An 18,644-nucleotide genomic window follows, 5' to 3' on the forward strand; every position below is an offset into this window, starting at 1 on the left:
GGTTTTTGTGTATGGAGTGAGGTGTGAATCTTGCTTGAATTTTCTGCATATTGTTTTCCAATTTTGCCAACACCATTTTAACACCGGGTCTTTGCCATTTCCTTTACTTACCACTCTCCCCACCAATCAGATTGTGCAACCCTATGATTAAGCATCCCACACCCCACCCATATTCACACCTCTGCTCTTACCATCTGCCCTAGGATTCTCATACAGGTTCTACATTAATGGTCATATATAGTATTTGTCTTTCTGGGACTGAGTTAGTTCACTCGGCATAATGCCCTCAAGTCCCTCCCAAGTTAGGCAGTGATTTACAAAATCATTGCTCTTATGTGCTGTGTAGTGGTCCACCATGTAAATGTACCATAAATTCTCAAACCATTTGATTATGGTTGGACATTTGGACTGTTTCCATGTTCTTGTGATGGTGAATAATGCTGCTATGAACATTGCTGTACACATCTCTGTGCCTCAGTTCTCATTCTCTTGGGGTATATTCCAAGCAGGTGAATAGCTGGATCATATGGAATTTCTATATTCAGCTCTTTAAGGAAGCATAAAACTGTCTTCCAGAGTAGTTGTACCATTTTACAATCCCACCAACAATATATAAGGGTTCCTGACTTGCCACATCTTCTCCAACATTTTTTACTTACTGTCCTGTTAAACTTGGCCCTGCTACTGGAGATGGTATCTCATTGTAGCTTTGATTTGCATCTCTCTTATTGCCAGTGATTCAGAGAATTTCTTCATGTGTTTGTTGGCTCTATGAGTATCTGTATCTGTGAATATTCTTCCCATTTTTTTTCTCCACTTTGTAACTGTGTTATGTGGAGGCTTTGTAGTATTCTATAAAGTTTTTATTTGAGACCCATGTCTGAGATGGTATTGCGAAATACTTTTTCCCAGTCAGTAGATTTTCTTTTCACTCCGTTTTCTGTATACCATAAACTACATCTTCTAAACTTGATCCCAGTTTGTGTCTGTTGAATATTATGTTTTTCAGCTTTACTCCCAGGTCTCTTTGGTCTTCTTCAGTAGTATACAAAATTCAGTAAAGTTCAGTATTGTGTAAACATCTGGAAATATTCAGTAAAATACATAATCATTTAGACTAACATATAACCTCATAGTATTTTAAACCCTTAAAGGCAGAGAATATATATGTATATTTCAGTTAACAATATCAGGATTCTTTCTGATGTTGTGATAAAATCCATACAAAATGCTGTAGTTTTTATCTTCTTCAGCTATATACAATTCACTAAAATGAATTATTTAATGATTTTGATATTTAATAAAATAGTATTTGAATATTTAATTTTGGGATAAACTTTAAAAATAATTTTGCTTAAGAGAACTGTAGAATACCAGGAAAATACAAGTAAATGGAAGGCAATCTAGGAATCCAGTATGAATCTGTACCTCATTATGTCCCCCCCCCACCGCGCATTACACCCCACACATTTAGAGTCTTGATTCCGTGGTATAATCTCAGAGTCTGACATCCATCTTGGACCTTTCTTCGTCCTCTTTCTTTGCAATTCTTTCTGGATTCACTCATTAGTGTTCAGGGCTTCAAAACTATTCCTGAGATGGTTTTGAATTGCAAGAGGGATAGACTCAAGGTCAAATTTTGGTTCCAGTGGATTCTATTTTGTTTTCCTTAGTTTCAGCTTTAACTTGCCTATGAATAGTTGGTGGTCTATTCCACAATCAGCATCTTGCCTCATTTTCAGAGCCGATATTTCGTTTCTGCAGCAATTCTTTCCACAGATGTAATAAATCTGATTCCTATGCATACCATCAGGTGAAATCCATGTGTATAGCTTGTATTCATGTTTCTTATAGAAAGTATTTACAATGAAGAAATCTTTCATTTTACAAAATTCTAACATTCTCTCTCCATCTTCATTTTTGTCTCCATGTCAATCCTGTCCAACTATTAAGCATTCTTCTCTGTTCCCATCTCCTGTAGTATGCATCTCGACTACATATATATTTGATTGATTTCTGATTGCAAAAGTTGGTAGAAATCTATTTCTTCCTCTTTGGCTCTAGCTGTTGGTGTGTATATTTGAATGATAGTTGTATTTATTGGATTTCCTTATATGTATATGGATATTATCCTGTCACTAACAATTCTATATTTCAAGATGAAAAAAAAATGAAGAGGCTAAAGAGCTAAACAGAAGATTTCAAAGGGCAGCATGAGGAGACAAAGTATTATAATGAAATGTACAAAGAGCTGAAATCAGAAAATCAAAGAAGCCAAATTCACTCTACATTTCTTAATCTGAAGGAAGTGAAGAACACATTCAAGTCTCAAGTTGCAATACTTGGCGATGCTTTGGGCAGAACATTAAATGATCCAGGAAGCATTAAAAGAAGATTGAAAGAGTATACAGAATCATTAACTAAAAGGGATTGGAGGACACAGAAGAATTTCATGAAACAACAAATGAGCAAATGAGGAAAAATTTCAAGCTGCCCTGAAAGAACTGGCAAAAAACAAGGCCCCAGGAATTGATGGCATATCAATGGGCATATTTCAACAAACAGATGCTGCCTACCCTGGATGTGCACACCAAGTTGTGCCAAGAAATCTGGAAGACAACACCTGGCCAACTGACTGGAAGAGACCTAAATCTGTTCCCAGTCCAAAGAAAGGTGACCTGTTAGACTGTGGAAATTATCAAACAATATCAATAATATGACATGTAAGCAAGATTCTCCTGAAAATTATCCAAAATCACCTGGAATAGCACATGAACAGAGAACTGCTTGAAGTGTAGGCTGGGATTAGAAAAGGCCATGGTACTAGGGATAATATGGCTGATGTTAGGTGGGATCTTGGCTGAAAGCAGAGAGTACCAGGTATATCTATCTCTTTCATTGACAAATGCAAAGGCATTTGTATGTGTGCATCTCAACAAACTGTTGCTGACTCTGAAAAGAATGGGAATTCCAGAACACTTGATCATGCTTATGTGAAACCTATACTTGGACCAGGAGGCAGTCATCAAAAAAGAGGAAGTCAACACTGCACTGTTCAAAATTGGGAAGGATGTATGCCAGGGATGTGTCCTATCTCCACACTTTTTCAATCTATATTCAGAACAGATAATCCAGGAGGCTGGGCTCTATAAGGAGAAATGTGGCATGAGGATTAGAGGAAGACTCATCAACAATCTGCATTATGCAGAAGACACAACCTTGCTTGCTGAAACTGAGGAGGACCTGAAGGCCTTGCTGCAGAAGATAAATATAGACTGAAGATCAGCATTAAAAAAACACAAAAAAGATTCACATCCCTGGGCAGATAGGCAGCATCATGATTAACAGTGAAGAGAATGATGTTAATGGCTTTAGTTTGCTTCAGTCCAGAATTAACACTTTTGTTAGCAGCAGCTAGGAAATTAAATGAAAAATTGTACTGGGAAAGTCTGCTGTCAGAGACCTCTCCAAAGTACTAAAGAGGGATGATCTCAATTTTGAGACTAAGGTGTGCCTTTGCAATTACTTGCTAGGCATCAGAGATCTGGACAGTGACTAGGGATGACAGAAGGAGAATTGATGGCTTTAAGCTGTGATGCTGGAGGAGAGTAATGAATACACCATGGTTGGGTAGAAGAATCAACAAGTTCACCCTAGAGAAGGTTAAACCAGGCTGCTAAGTGGAAGCAAGGATTCTAAAGCTTCATCTGACCTACTTTGGATATGTTGCAAGGAGGAACCAGTCTTTAAAGAAAGACGTCATGCTTGGGAGGGTGGAGGAATAGAGTAAGAGAGGATAGACTCTTGGCGAGATGGATTGATTCAGTGACAGGGGTAATGAGGGTAGGTGTGTCAGAGACAATAAAATAGGCACAGGATTGAGCAGAGCACAGGGCTGTTGAAGATAGGATCACTGAGTCCCAAGAGATTTCATGCCACATAATGAAAAAAGAATAACAATTTCAGAGTTGTTGTTTGTTGTTATGTTCCGTCAAGTTGCTTGTGACCCATAGCGACCCTATGTACAACAGCCCTAAACCCTGCTCTATCCTGTACCAAGCGCACTGCCTCTGACACACCCATTCCGATTACCCCAGTCGCCGAATCAATCCACCTCATAAAGGGTCTTCCCCTCTTATGCCATCACTCCACCTTCCCAAGCATGATGTCCCTCTCCAAGAACCGGTCCCTCCTTACAACATGTCCAAAGTATGTCAGAGAAAGCCCCAGAATCCTTGCCTCCAAAGAGCAGCCTAGTTTAACCCCCTCCGGGATGAATCTGTTTGTTTTCTTGGTACATTCAATACTCTTCTCCAGCACCACAGCTCAAAGGCATCAATTCTCCTTCTATCCTTCCTAGTCCTTCTCCAACTCTCTGATGCATAACAAGTGATTCCAAAGACCATGGCCTGTATCAGATGCACCTTAGTTTCCAGCCTGACACTGCTCTTCAGTACTTTGGAGAGGTCTCTAACAGCAGACTTTCCCATCGTAATACGTTTTTTTTATTTCCTGGCTACTTGTGCCAAGAGTGTTGACCGTGGAGCCAAGCAGACTAAAGTTGTTAGCAATCTCAGTCTCTTCACCATCCATCCTGATGCTGCCAATTGGTCCAGTGGTGAGAATCTTTGTTTTCTTGACATTGAGCCCCAATCCATACTGAAGGCTGCAGTCCTTGACCCTCTGCAGCAAGTGTTTCAGGTCCTCCTCAGTTTCAGCAAGTAGGGCTGTGTCATCTGCATAACGCAAATTGTTAATAGATCTTCCACCAATCCTGACGCCACACTTCTCTTCATAGAGCCCAGCCTCTCGAATAATCTGTTCTGCATACAAGTTGGCAAAGGATGGAGATAGGACACATCCCTGGAGTACACCTTTTCCAATTTTGAACCATGCAGTGTTTCCTGGCTCTGTTCTAACGACTGCCTCTTGGTTCAAGTATAGGTTTTGCATTAGCATGATCAAGTGTTCTGGGATTCCCATTCTTCTCAGAGTCAGCCACAGTTTGTTATGATCCACTCAGTCAAACACCTTTGCCTAATCAATGAAACACAGATATACATTCTTCTGGTATTCTGGTATTCTGTGCTTTAAGCTAAGATCCATCCAACATTAGCTAAAATATCCTAGTACAACTCCTTCTAAACCCAGCCTGGACTTCTGCCAGTTCTAGGCTGATGTGCTGTTTCAGTCGTTTTTGGATGATCTTTAGTAGAATCTTGCTTGCATGTGAAATCAATGATATTGTTCTATAGTTTCCACACTCTGTTGGGTCACCTTCTTTGGAAAGGGAACAAATATAGATCTCTTCCAGTCAGTTGGCAAAGTGATTGTTCTCCAGATTGGTGAGCACATCCAGGGCAGCATTCATTAACTGAAATATGTCAGTTGGTAGGCCATCTATTTGTTGGGGCTTGTTTTTTGCTATTTCCTTCAAAGCAGCCTGAAATTCATCCTTCATCACCATAGGCTCTTGCTCATATTTTATTTCATTAAATTCTTCTGTGTCTGCCAATTCCTTTTGATACAGTGACTCAGTATATTCTTTCCATCCTCTTTTCATACTTCCTGGATCATTTAACATTCTGCCGAAAGCATCTTTGATTAGACCAACTTGAGGTTTGAATTTGTTCTTCAGTTACTTGAACTTAAGAAATGCTGAGCGAGTTCGGCCCTTTTGATTTTCCTACTCCAGCTCCTTGCGCATTTCTTTACAATATTTTGTTTTGTCATCCCGTGCTGCCCTTCGGAATCTTCTATTCAGTTCTTTAGTATCCTGAATTCTTCCTTGTGCTTTGGCTTCTCTGTGCTCCAGTGCAATCTTCAGAGTCTCTTCTGACATCCATTTTGGTCTTTTCCCCCCTCCTCTGTCTTTGCAATGCTCGTATGCACTCTTCCTGGATGATACATTTGACATCCTCCCACAGCTCATCTGGTCTTCGCTCATTAGTGTTCAAGGCCTCAAACCTGTTCCTAAGATGGTTCTGAAATTCAGGAGGGATAGACTCAAAGTTATATTTTGGTTCCCATGGATTAGGTTTAATTTTCCTCAGCTTAACCTTGAACTTGCATATGAGTAGTTGGTGGTCTGTTCCACAATCAGCTCCTGGCCTAGTTTTCACAGCTGATATTGAGCTTCTCCAGTAGTTCTTTCCGCAGACATAATCTATCTGATTCTTATGCATACCATCAGGTGAAATCCATGTGTATAACCTGGTTTATGTTTCTTATAAAACATATTTGCAATGAATAAGGCTGTGGTCATGCCAAATTCAATCATTCTATCTCCAACTTCATTTCTGTCATCGAGTCCATGTTTTCCAACTATTGAATCTGCTTCTCTGTTCCGAACTTTTGCATTTCAGTCACCCATTATTATCAATGCATCCTGATTGCATGTCTGATCAATCTCTGACTGTAAAAGTTGGTAGAAATCATCTATTTCTTCTTTGGTTCTGGTTGTTGATACATATATCTAAATTATAGTGGTAGTCACTGGACTTCCTTGTAAGCGTATAGATATTATACTGTCACTCACAATGTTGTACTTCAAGATGGATCTAGAAATTACTTTTCTAACTATGAAAGCAAGAAACTGTCATTAGTAGATTTATATTCAACTAAAATGTACCTTAACTTCAGTTTTCTAAACTATAAAATGGAGCTAATATAATGATAGATTACAAAGCCTTATTCCTAACTGCCTGCCTGCTGTCCCACTCTTGTCTTTGTCATCCAAAAGACTTCACCACCCCATGAGCAGAGCTGCAGGACTTTGTTTCCCCACCTGATGACTGCCTGATCTTCACTTGGCAAAGACCTCACAAAATGAGTTTTCTCTTCTCTGTTGATTGGGTTATTTGGATTGGTCACTCACCAAGATAGCTGTGTACACAGCAGCCACTCTGCTAAGAGGGCTCTGGCAAAACCCACAGGCAAATAGTTCTTGGGAGATAAAACCACTCATACCTTTATCTCTGTCTCCCCAGAGTTTTGTGGAAAACTGAGAACTAAAGGCCTCTTTCTGCTCCTGTATGCTTCCTAGACATAAATTCTTGGTTATTACTCAATTCCTTTTTCTTCATTTTCTTGATAAGCTATTTAAGGATATATGTATTGATATGGTTCTATTTTTAAGCCTAAGTTCTTTTCCCTAAAATTTTTAAAATTTAAAAAATATTAAGGTCCGAGCTGAGTCCCAGCCTAAAGACACCAGCCAAGCCACTGTGGAACCCACCCACCAGGAGCAAACAGTAAGCAACCGCCTGCCACCCCATGACTCTGAAGGAGCAACCAACCACTCCCAGCTTCTAAGAGACCCTGGAGGAGCAACTGCCTGCCAACCTCAGTGGAACCCGAGAGGAGTGACCACGGACTGCCACTGTGTGACCTCACTGTGGCCCGGGCCTAAGTGACCCCACGACACAGGGTGCTGCTGCATAAACCTGCAGCAGTGCCCAAGTCCCGCCCCCTGCCTCCCAGTGGTAGTGTCCAAGCCTTGTGCTCCTACGCCTCCCTAACCCCTTACTGCCTTCCCCTTCCCCCACCCCGCCTTGCAGCTCCAAACCCCCAGCCAAGGCCCTGTGACCCCAGGGCACCTCTGCAGAAGCATCCATCACCCAGAGCCACCAGCCGAGATGCAGTGGAACTAATCTGACAGGAGAAAGATCGGTAGGATCCTGACTGGGTTTTCTGGGGCACAGATGATTACGTGGGAGAGCACCCAAGAAAGTGCCCACTGGTGAGGAATTTGGCCAAGCTCTCTTGGGCCACACCGTCTGCCCAGAAACGAGCCAGCCATGAGCTGGCTTTTGTGGACTCTGCAGACCATCCAGAGGTTAGTGAGTCAGTGGGAATTTGGCCTTGACTTTGAGTCCTGCTGGATAAAGTACCCTGTTTGGGCAGGGGCTGCTGTGTGAGGGCACTTGTGTAAGTGCCACTGGGAAGGGAACACTGAGAAAACCACTGGGTGGGAAACGGACAGCAGGAATTTGAGTAAGGACCCCAATCGTGAGCACACTCAGATAGCAAAGGTTTGAGCGAGGCCCCCCAAGTGTTTAACGTACCCTTGCGATTACCCCAAACCTGTGCCTGCCTCACCGCATTTGGCTCCACACCAGTGCCTACACGTCTGGGCAATCAACTTGCCTTTAATCGGGAGCACCATGACCTGTCTTACCAACAAGAGATTGTCCTCACAAGCTCTGAACTGACATTTCTATGAAGTAAGAAGTTCAGAGAAACACACAAGTGGGGTAGCTGCCCAATTGATCTCTAGAGCATTGTCTTCAGACCAAGAACATATCAATGTCTCGAAGAAATCAAGCTATTCCACACAATAAACAAGAGCAAAGCAAGATATCACCCCCAATGGGTGACGTACACAGTATCAGTGGATTTCCTGAAGCCAGAAAGTCTGATGGAACTGCCTGACACAGAATTTTTAAAAAGGAGAAAATGAATATATTCAACGGATGAAAGATAAACTTGATGAAATATAGGATACTACAAGCAAAAACCAGGAGGAGCTAAAAAAAACCCAACAATGCAGAAAATTGCAGAGAAAACAAACAAGGCATTAGCAGCACTGGAAAAACAAGAGTCTACTATTTAAAATATAAGGTCCAATGGTTCAGAGGCTGTCAACATGATGGAGGGACAGATGGGCAGAGCTGAAGAGATGGAACACAGAACCAGTGAAATTGAAGAAAGAATTGTCACCACTGATCTGCTAGTGCAAAAATCAGACTCAAAAAAGAAGGAAAAGGAAGAAAACCTAAGAATAATGTGAGACACCATCAAGAGAAACAACATGTGCATCAATGGAATCCCAGAAAAGGAAGAAATAAGTGAAGGCCCTGAAAAAGTTGTGGAACTAGAGAAGAACTTCACAGGCATAATGAAGAATGAGAGAATATGTGTTCAGGAAGTTCAGCGAACACCATATAGATTAGACCCCAAAAGAAAAACATCAAGGCATAACATAGTTAAATTTGCCAGAACCAAAGATAAGGAGAGAATCCTGAAAGCAGCAAGGGGGGGAAAAGAGTAACCTATGAGGGAGAACAATTAAGATTAAGTGCCGATTTCTCAGCAGAAACCATGCAAGCAAGAGAGAGTGGAAGGACATATATCAAACACTCAAAGAACACAACTGCCAACCAAGAATACTGTACCCAGACTACTGTTCCTCCATTAAATATGAAGGACAGATCAAGATATTCCTAGAAAAGCAGAACCTAAGAGAGTTTGTAAAAACAAGACCACTGTTGCAGGAGAGATTCAGAGATGTCCTTCTTACAGACGTACCACAGAAAGGTGCATGGTCCAAAGTAACTAGCAACAACACCAAAAAGAACTCAACACAATGAAAGCAATGAAACCTAGCCTCTCAATAGTCACAATGAATGAGAATGGTTTAAATACACCACTGAAGAGAAAGAGATTAGCAGATTGGAAAAAAAACCCCAAATTAATCAATATGTTGTCTACAAGAGACACACCTGAAAAATGAAGATAGAGACAGGCTAAAAATAAAAGGATGGGGAAAAATATACCAAGCAAATGGCAACCAGAAAAAAAAAAAAAAGGAGAAGCCATACTAATCTCTGATAAAATAAATATCAATGTAAAAACCATTACAAAGGAAAAGAAGGGTCACAACATAATGCTGAAAGGGGTCAAAAGAATAAGAGGACATAACAATAATAAATATCTAAGCATCAAATGAAAGACCAGAAAAATACATAAAACAAACATTAATAAAACTGAAAAAGGAAATAGACAACATTACTATAGTGCTGGGAGACTTCAAAACACACCTTTCAAGAAAACATAGAACTCCCAGAAAAAAACTCAACAGAGATACTGAAGAATTAAACCACACAATAAATCAAATTGACCTCATAGGTATTTATAGGCTAATGCACTCCAAAAAAGTACAGTATACCTTCTTCTCCAAAGTGCATGGAACATTCTCTAGAATAGATCACATTCTATGTAACAAGGCAAGCATCAATAAATTAATAAGCATAGAAAAAATACAAACCATCTTTTGAGACCACAATGCTACAAAATTAGAAATTAATAATAGGATAAAGGAGAACAAAACCATACATTTGGACGCTGAACAACACCTTGTTTGAACATGACAGGGTACTACAAGAAATAAAAAATGAAACTAAAAAGTTTCTTGAAACAAAGGACAATGAAAACACCACTTGCCAAAATCTCTGGGAAACAGCCAACGCAGTAATCAGAGGTCAATTTCTAACAATAAGCAAACACATCAAAAGACAGGAAAAACATACTATTGACTCTCTAACCCAATATCTCTAGCAAATTGAAAAAGAACAGCAAGAAAACCTGACACCCTCTAAAAAAACTGGAATTATAAAAACTAGAGCAGAAATAATTGAAATAGAAAACAGAAAAACAATCAAAATTATCAACAAAACTAGGCGTTGGTTCTTTGAAAAGGTCAATAAAATTGATAAACCACTAGCAAAGCTCACAAAAGAAAAAAAGAAGACATAAATAATCTGAATAAGACATGAATTGGGCATCATCACAACAGTCCCAACTAAAATAAAAAGCTAACATTATTCTGGAAAAATATACTCAAACAAACATGAAAAGCTAGAGGAAATGGACAAATACGTAGAAATGCACAACGTACCTAAACTGACACAAACCAAAATTGAACATCTGAAGAGACCCATTACAAAAGAAGAAATTGAAAAGGTAATACAACTTCCAACCATAAAAAGCCCTGGACCAGATGGGTTTACAAGTGAATTTTATCAACCATTGAGAGAAGAACTGTTAGCAATTCTACATAAATTATTTCAGAAAATAGAAGAAGATGGAACCCTCCCAGATTCATTCTATGAAGCAAACATATCTTTGATACCAAATCCAGGAAATGACAGCACCAAAATAAAAAAAACAAAACTGTAGGCGAATATCTCTCATGAACATAGATGCAAAAATCTGAATAAAATACTGGCCAACAGAATCCAACAATACATCAAAGAAATAATTCACCATGACCAAGTGGGATTCATAACAGGTATGCAAGGATCGGTCAACTTAAGGAAAACAATTAATGTAATTCATCACATTAACAAAGCAAAGAACAAGAACCACAGGATCCCATCAATTGATATAGAAAAGGCCTTTGACAAAATCCAACACCCTTTCCTGACTAAAATACTCAACAAAATAGGATTAGAGGGGAATTTCTTCAACATAGTAAAAAGTATTTATGCAAACCCAAGAGCCAACATTGTTCTCAATGGAGAGAGGTTAAAGGTATTCCCTCTAAGAACAGGAACTAGGAAAGGATGCCAATTATCACCTCTCTTATTCAATATTGTTTTGGAAGTCTTAGTGATAGTAAGACAAGAGAAGGGAATAAAAGGTATCTAATTTGGCAAAGTGGAGGTAAAAGTATCTCTCTATGAGGATGACATGATAGCATTCTTAGAAAACCCTAAAGACTCAGCAAGAAAAATATTGGACACAAAGGACCAATTTAGCAAAGTGGCAGGATACAAGATCAAGATACAAAAATCAGTTGGTTTTCTCTACAGTGACAAAGAGAATACAGAGCCGGAACTAAGAAAAACAATACCCTTCACAATAGCTAATCACAAGATTAAATACTTGGGAATAAATTTAACCAGAAGTACAAAGGATCTATTCAAAGGAAATTACAAAACATTACAAGAAACAAAAAGAGACCTTGAGAAGTGGAAAAATATCCCTTGCTCATGGATAGAAAGACTCAATATTGTGGAAATGGCAATATTACCAAAGGCAATTTACATGTTTAATGCAATCCCAATACAAATACCAACTGCATTCTTTAACGAGATGGAAAAGGCAATCTTCAGTTTCGTTTGGAATGGAAAGAAGCCCCAAATAAGCAAAGCACTCTTTAAGAATACAAGAACGGTGGGAGGTATCTCACTCCCTGATTTCAAATCCTACTACACTGCCGTAGTGGTAAAGACAGCATGGTACTGGTACAATGACAGACACATAGATCAATGGAAAAAAATTGAGAATCCATAGATCAACCCATCTATTAATGGCGAACCGATTTTTTACAAGGAGATGAAATCAGTTAAGTGGGGAAAAGACAGCCTTTTTAACAAATGGTATTGGCAAAATTGGAAAACTATCTGAAAAAGACTCAAGCAAGATCCACACCTCACTCCATATACAAAAACCAACTCAAAGTGGATTATGGACCTAGGACTAAAACAAAGGATTATAAACGTCATTACAGAAGAGCTAGGAACAACGGTGGAAGTCTTAATTCACAACATAAACAGTCTTCCAAGTATCCTGAAAAACCTGCAACCAGGAGAAGATAAAGTAGATGAATGGTATCTTCTAAGAATCAAATCCCTATGCACATCCAAAAACTTCTCCAGTAGGGTAAAAAGGGAAGCTACTGACTGGGAAAAAGTATTTGGTAATACATATCAGATAAGGGACTTATATCTAGAATTTATAAAATACTTGAGCACCACAAAAAGATAAAGGTAAATAATCCAATAGAAAAATGGGCACAGGATATGAACAGGCACTTCACCAAAGATGACATTCAGATGGCTAACAAGCACATGAAGAAATGCTCAAAATCCCTAGCCCTAAGAGAGATGCAAATTAAAACAACTATGAGATATCATCTCACCCCAGTCAAAATAGCAAAATTTAACAGAACAGCAAGCAACAAATACTGGTGAGGTTGTGGAGAAACTGGAGCCCTTATTCACTGTTGGTGGGAGTGTAAAACGGTTCAACCATTGTGGAAGGCAGTATGGCGCATTCCCAAAAAGTTGCAAATAGAGATATTATTTGACCCAGCAATTCCACTAGTGGGAATATACCCCAAAGAGACCATAACTGACATCCAAGCAGATATATGCACACCCATGTTTATTGCAGCTTTGTTCACAATAGCAAGGAGTTACAAACAACCTAAGTGCCCATCAACAAATGAATGGATAGAGAAGCTGTGGTATATTCACACAATGGAATATTACATTGCATTGAAAAACAAGGAACTCATGCAATATTACTCAAATGGGTGACTCTGAGGACATTATGCTGAGTGAAGTATCTTAGTCACAAAAGGACAAATATTGCATGGTGCCACTGTTGTAAAACAGGACTGACCTTGGGTTTGTCGAGAGACTGAAAAAGATGGTTTCAATAATGTATACTGCATTGAAACCAATGAGGGAGAAAACTGTTCAAAAGGGATATGTGATTAGGTATTTTTGTCCTGACAGGAGTCTAGAGCGAAGGCTGCATGGTGAACTTTACCTGGGGGAGGGTTTGTTAAACAATGAAAGATTTTTTCTTTTACTTTTCCAAGGGGATAGTGTTCGGGGTGGAGGTGGCGGGCCTTGGGAGGGCAGAAATGTGCAACAATGAATGAATGAAAATACAAAGTTTATGTAAATGTTCACTGAAATTAATAATAAATTTAAATTTAAAAAAATTAAAATAGAGTAAGGAAGGCAATGGATTTATAACTGCTCATGCTATTAACATTATATCATGGCATGGAGGAGGAATAGTGGAACTGTATCCACATTTACAATATTCTTGCTACCAAATCCATTTATGGAAAATAGGAACTGCATTGGAACATGTATCTCTGCATTGGAAATGATCATATTGATAATATTTCTAGTCTTAAACTTATAAGATTATACTGCTCAAAATTATTTGTTATATATTTGTTTAAATTTATCCTTCTTTTAACAACTGGGATCTAGGGGGAAGAGAAATGACCAGAGAATGGCCAAAATTATTGGGGCAGCTATTGCTGCCAGTTTAGGGTCTGTGTCAGGAAAAGGAAGTCTTACTCATAAATAATACCACCCAAAGGTAATAAAGGACGTCAGAATTACTTCCAACACAGACAGGCAAGGGAGTAGAGAGGAAGCTCCCACTCACTTGCTTTAAGTGTGGATGTGAAGGACACTTGGCCAAGGGCGGCCCACATCAGGTCCTTGTGGCTGACAGGACTGACAGGCCCCAGCTCCCAGCTGGAAACAAAGGAGGACACTTCAACGATTTAGATCCTCCCAGAAGAGCTGTGGGTGAGCATTAACATTACTGGTAAGTATAGTCATTTTCTCCTGGACAAAAGAGCCTATTATTTGGTCCTAAAGCCTTCTTCCGTCCCAACTCTTCTCACTATTTCTTAGTTGTTGGTATTGTCAGAAAACCTCATAAGCAGTTCCTTACTTCACCTCTACCTTGCATGTGGACTTCCGAATTGTAAAACAACCCAGTGGTAGATGGAATTTGGTCCAGGACTTAAGAACAATAAATGAAATCGTTGAGCCTCTACATCTTGTGGTTCCTAACCTTTATACTATAATAGACAAAGTGCTAGTCAATGAGTCCTTTATTTTCAGAACTACCTTCCCTCTGTAAATTGGTTTGTGCCATTGTTAGAACCACTACTTGGAATATTAGTACTTTTAATTTTTGACTCATGTACTTTTAACTTGTTAGTTAAATTTGTGTCTTCTAGGCTGCAAAACTTCCATGATGCATCTTCAAGGATATGAACATGTATAGCTAAGCACAATTGATAACAGTGCATCTAAATTCCAAAATCAATCTCCACAATAGTCTACATGTTTCCTATTGCCAGAGGGGCCCTTTAGAAGAGTGAGAGAACAGCTTCCCCCCCCGAAACCTACAGGGTCCCTTTTCAGCAGGAAGTAGCTAAGAGAATACGCCCTCCCCTTTTCCTTATGAATCAGGATGAAATCTCTCTCAGGGAGGAGTGATAGGGAATGGCGGGGGACACACTGACAAAGGAGATTAATCAGAACTAGTTTTGACCAGCACTGTGGCAATGGGACAATTAAAACAAACTTTCAAGGAACATTCAACCTGAATCCTTCTGATCATATGGAGATTTTTGAAAGTATTTCTTTGAGTTTATTATGTTTAATTTGTTTTATTTGTTTGTGTATAAAGGATGCTCATCTAGATGATAACATAGGATAAAAACAAACGTAGGGAAATATGGGAAGCCAATAGTAAATATTTGTAATAAACTGAATGCTATTTAAATAAAAGAAAAATCAAGGTCCCTATTAATGTCACAGATGATGTAATAATCCATATTTTCATATTCTTCTGGCTTTCCAGATAGTTTAAGGTCACAAGTAGTGGCACTAAATAATGAAGATCTTATATGTTCTTTACTTAGTTTCATCCAATATGTCCAATCACAACCAGTAAGTGGGCACTCAGTTCACCAGTTTCAGGGAACTAATTTGTTTTAATGTGGGTTACTACAAATTACAGTCAATTTAGTGGCAATAAATAATAACAATAACATGTGTATGTGTCTTTTTTTGTTGTTATATGCTGTGTAGTTGGATTTAATGTAAAGTTGACCCTCCTGCAGGTTGTCAGACACTGTAAATTTCACAGGTGTGCATCTTTCTTCTATGGAGCAGTTGGTGAATTTCAACCAACTGCCTTTGTGTTATCACCATTAACTCAGTTTATACAATTTTATCACATGTATACCGTATATACATTTTGCCTCCCACTCTATGGTCTAGAAGTAGGCTCTTGGGAATTTAGAAAGTCCTGAAAATACTCGTTATAGAAAATATTTACCCTCGACTGTGAACAAAGTAATATTTAAACTGTAGTATGTACATTCTCACCTTTCTTGTTATATTTTTTTTCAAAGCCTGGAATACTAACTCCTTTCAATGTCTGTCCAAAGTACTCCTCCATGGAAAGTTTCAAGGTACAACAGTCACAAATCAGTTCAGTAGTAGTTTTGTTGCTCTAATCAGATGTAAAGGGGCTCTCATGGCCTAGTGACAATAAGCTGTGCTACAATCCTGAAGGCACAGAGTTTGAATCCCACCATGGGAGAAGGATGGGCAATCTCCTCCCATGCCATTAACTTCCTATGAAAACCTACCGGAGGGTCAGCTATGGGTCAGTTCTGAATTGACAGTAAACAACAACAATCAGATATAAACCTTCTGAGATAGAGAACAAGACTTTTATGTGTGTCCTAGAGGTCTGAGGTGGACAGACCCTCAAAAGTGCAAAACGGTATTTAAATTATAAAGATGAGAAAAGAAAGAGGAGGAGGAAAATTAAAAAAGAAAAAATAAATTTGGTAGAATGTTACCATCAAAGAGCTCTGGAAATTATAATTTTTAAAAAAACTAGACTATTTTAAAGAACATAAAAAATTGGGCAAACATGCTCATTCTGCCCATATTCTGAAGAGTACTCACCTTCTTCAACAGTAAGCAGGTTACTCAGTTCCGTTGATGAATGATAATGGACTGGCTCTGAATTCTTAACATTTGCCAGTGGCAGAAAGGGGTCATAATCAGTGGATGACAAGTCAGCAAGCGTCAATATGTAGTGACTCTGCTGGGAGTATGTGCTTGAACCACAAACACAGCAGTGTAGGATCTGTGAAAAACAGAAGAGGTTAAGTGCCAGTGATAACCCCACATCTTGCTAACTCTTGATAACCCCACCTACCACAGAGCTGGTAACTCTTGTTTGCTAATATTTGACAATAGTGAATCCTTTCCATTTTAAAAGATTATTTTGCTTATTTCTCATAAATTCAAATAAGGCAAAAGATAGGGAAGAAAACAGTCTTATTTCACTATTCCATGTGGCTGAAGTGTATATCGCTAAGTGCTTCTCTAACTATACTACCAGAAGAAACATCAGAAAAAGGAACTACACTGGGAGATGAAAATGGCTGGAAATATACATACCAATCATAAGTATTCTTTGCTCACAATATTAATTTCTTCGAAGTTTATTAAACCAAACACATTATTAAGCAAGCTGCGAATCATGGCAGCCCTATGTGTTACAAGAGTAAAAGTGTATTAAATCTCTGCAGCTCTTAAATTGCAGTTGGTTAATCATCTCTCTACCCGGTTGTACTTTTATCTACCTATAAGCCCTGATGGTATGCATAGGAATCAGATTGATTTAACCTGTGGAAAGAACCGCTGGAGAAGCTCAATATCAGCTGTGAAAACTAGGCCAGGAGCTGATTGTGGAACAGACCACAAACTACTCCTATGCAAATTCAAGCTGAAGTTGAGGAAAATTAAACCAAATCCAAGGCAACCAAAATATGACTTTGAGTCTATCCCACCTGAATTTCAGAACCATCTCAGGAACAAGTTTGAGGCCTTGAATGCTAATAAGCGAAAGCCAGATGAGTTGTGGGAGGATATCAAGGGTATAATCCAGGAGGAGGGCAAACGGTCATTGCAAAGACAGAAGAGGAAGCGAAGACCAAAATGGAAGTCAGAAGAGACGCTGAAAATTGCACTCGAGCACAGAGAAACCAAAGCACAAGGAAGAATTCAAGATACTAAAGAGTTGAATAGAAGATTCCAAAAGGCAGCACGGGATGACAAAGCCAAATATTACAATGAAATGTGCAAGGAGTTGGAGTCAGAAAATCAAAGGGGCCGAACTCGCTCGGCATATCTTAAGCTCAAGGAACTGAAGAACAAATTCAAACCTCGAGTTGTTATAATCAAGGATGCTTTCAGCAGAATGTTAAATGATCCAGGAAGTTTTCAAAGATGATGGAAAGAATATACTGAGTCACTGTATCAAAAGGAATTGGAAGACACAGAAGAATTTAATGAAAAAACATATGGGCAAGAGCCTATGGTGATGAAAGAAGAAGTTCAGGCTGCTTTGAAGAAAATGGCAAAAAAATAAGGCTCCAGGAATAGATGGTATACCAATTGACAGATTTCAGCTAACAGATGCTGCCCTGGATGTGCTCACCAAGTTGTGCCAAGAAATCTGAAGAACAACCACTTGGCCAACTGACTGGAAGAGATCTATATTTGTTCCCATTCCAAAGAAAGGTGACCCAACTGAGTGTGGAAACTACAGAACAGTGTCATTGATTTCACATGCAAGCAAGATTTTACTGAAGATTATCCAAAAACAACTGGAACAGCACATCAGCAGAGAACTACCAGAAGTCCAGGCTGGGTTTAGAAGGGGTCGTGATACCAGGGATATTGTAGCTGATGTTAGATGGATCTTAACTGAAAGCAGGGAATACCAGAGGAATGCCTACCTGTTTCATTGACTATGCAAAGGCATTTGACTGTGTGGATCATAGCAAACTATGGCTGACTCTGAGAAGAATGGGAATCCCAGAACACTTGACTGTTCTAATGCGAAACATATACCTGAATCAGGAGGCAGTTGTCAGAGCAGAGCAAAGGAACACTGCATGTTTCAAAATTGGGAAGGGCATATGCCAGGGATGCATCCTATCTCCATACCTTTTCAACCTATATGCAGAACAGATTATCTGGGAGGAGGCTGGGCTCTCTGAGGAGAAATGTGGGGTCAAGATTGGTGGACAATTTATCCACAATCTGCGTTATACAGATGACACCGCCCTGCTTGCTGAAAATGAAGAGGACCTGAGGCACCTGCTGCAGAGGGTCAAGGACTGCAGCCTCCAATATGGATTGAGACTCAATGTCAAGACAAAGATTCTCACCACTGGGCCAATTGGCAGCATCAGGATGGATGGTGAAGAGATTGAGATT

General features: G+C 39.3%; 1 protein-coding gene across 1 annotated transcript in view; it reads right to left on the reverse strand.

The window, feature by feature from the left end:
• Window positions 1-18,644, reverse strand: part of RALGAPA2 (Ral GTPase activating protein, alpha subunit 2 (catalytic)) — a 757,941-nt gene that overhangs the window by 288,928 nt on the left and 450,369 nt on the right. The window contains exon 31 of the mRNA XM_006895663.1: window positions 16,317-16,500. Within this exon, the coding sequence (XP_006895725.1) occupies window positions 16,317-16,500 (184 nt within the window). The remainder of the gene's footprint in view (window positions 1-16,316; window positions 16,501-18,644) is intronic.

Source organism: Elephantulus edwardii, unplaced genomic scaffold (assembly GCF_000299155.1).
Source record: "Elephantulus edwardii isolate Elephantulus edwardi_28Jun2011 unplaced genomic scaffold, EleEdw1.0 scaffold00172, whole genome shotgun sequence".
Classification (NCBI taxonomy): Eukaryota; Metazoa; Chordata; class Mammalia; order Macroscelidea; family Macroscelididae; genus Elephantulus; species Elephantulus edwardii.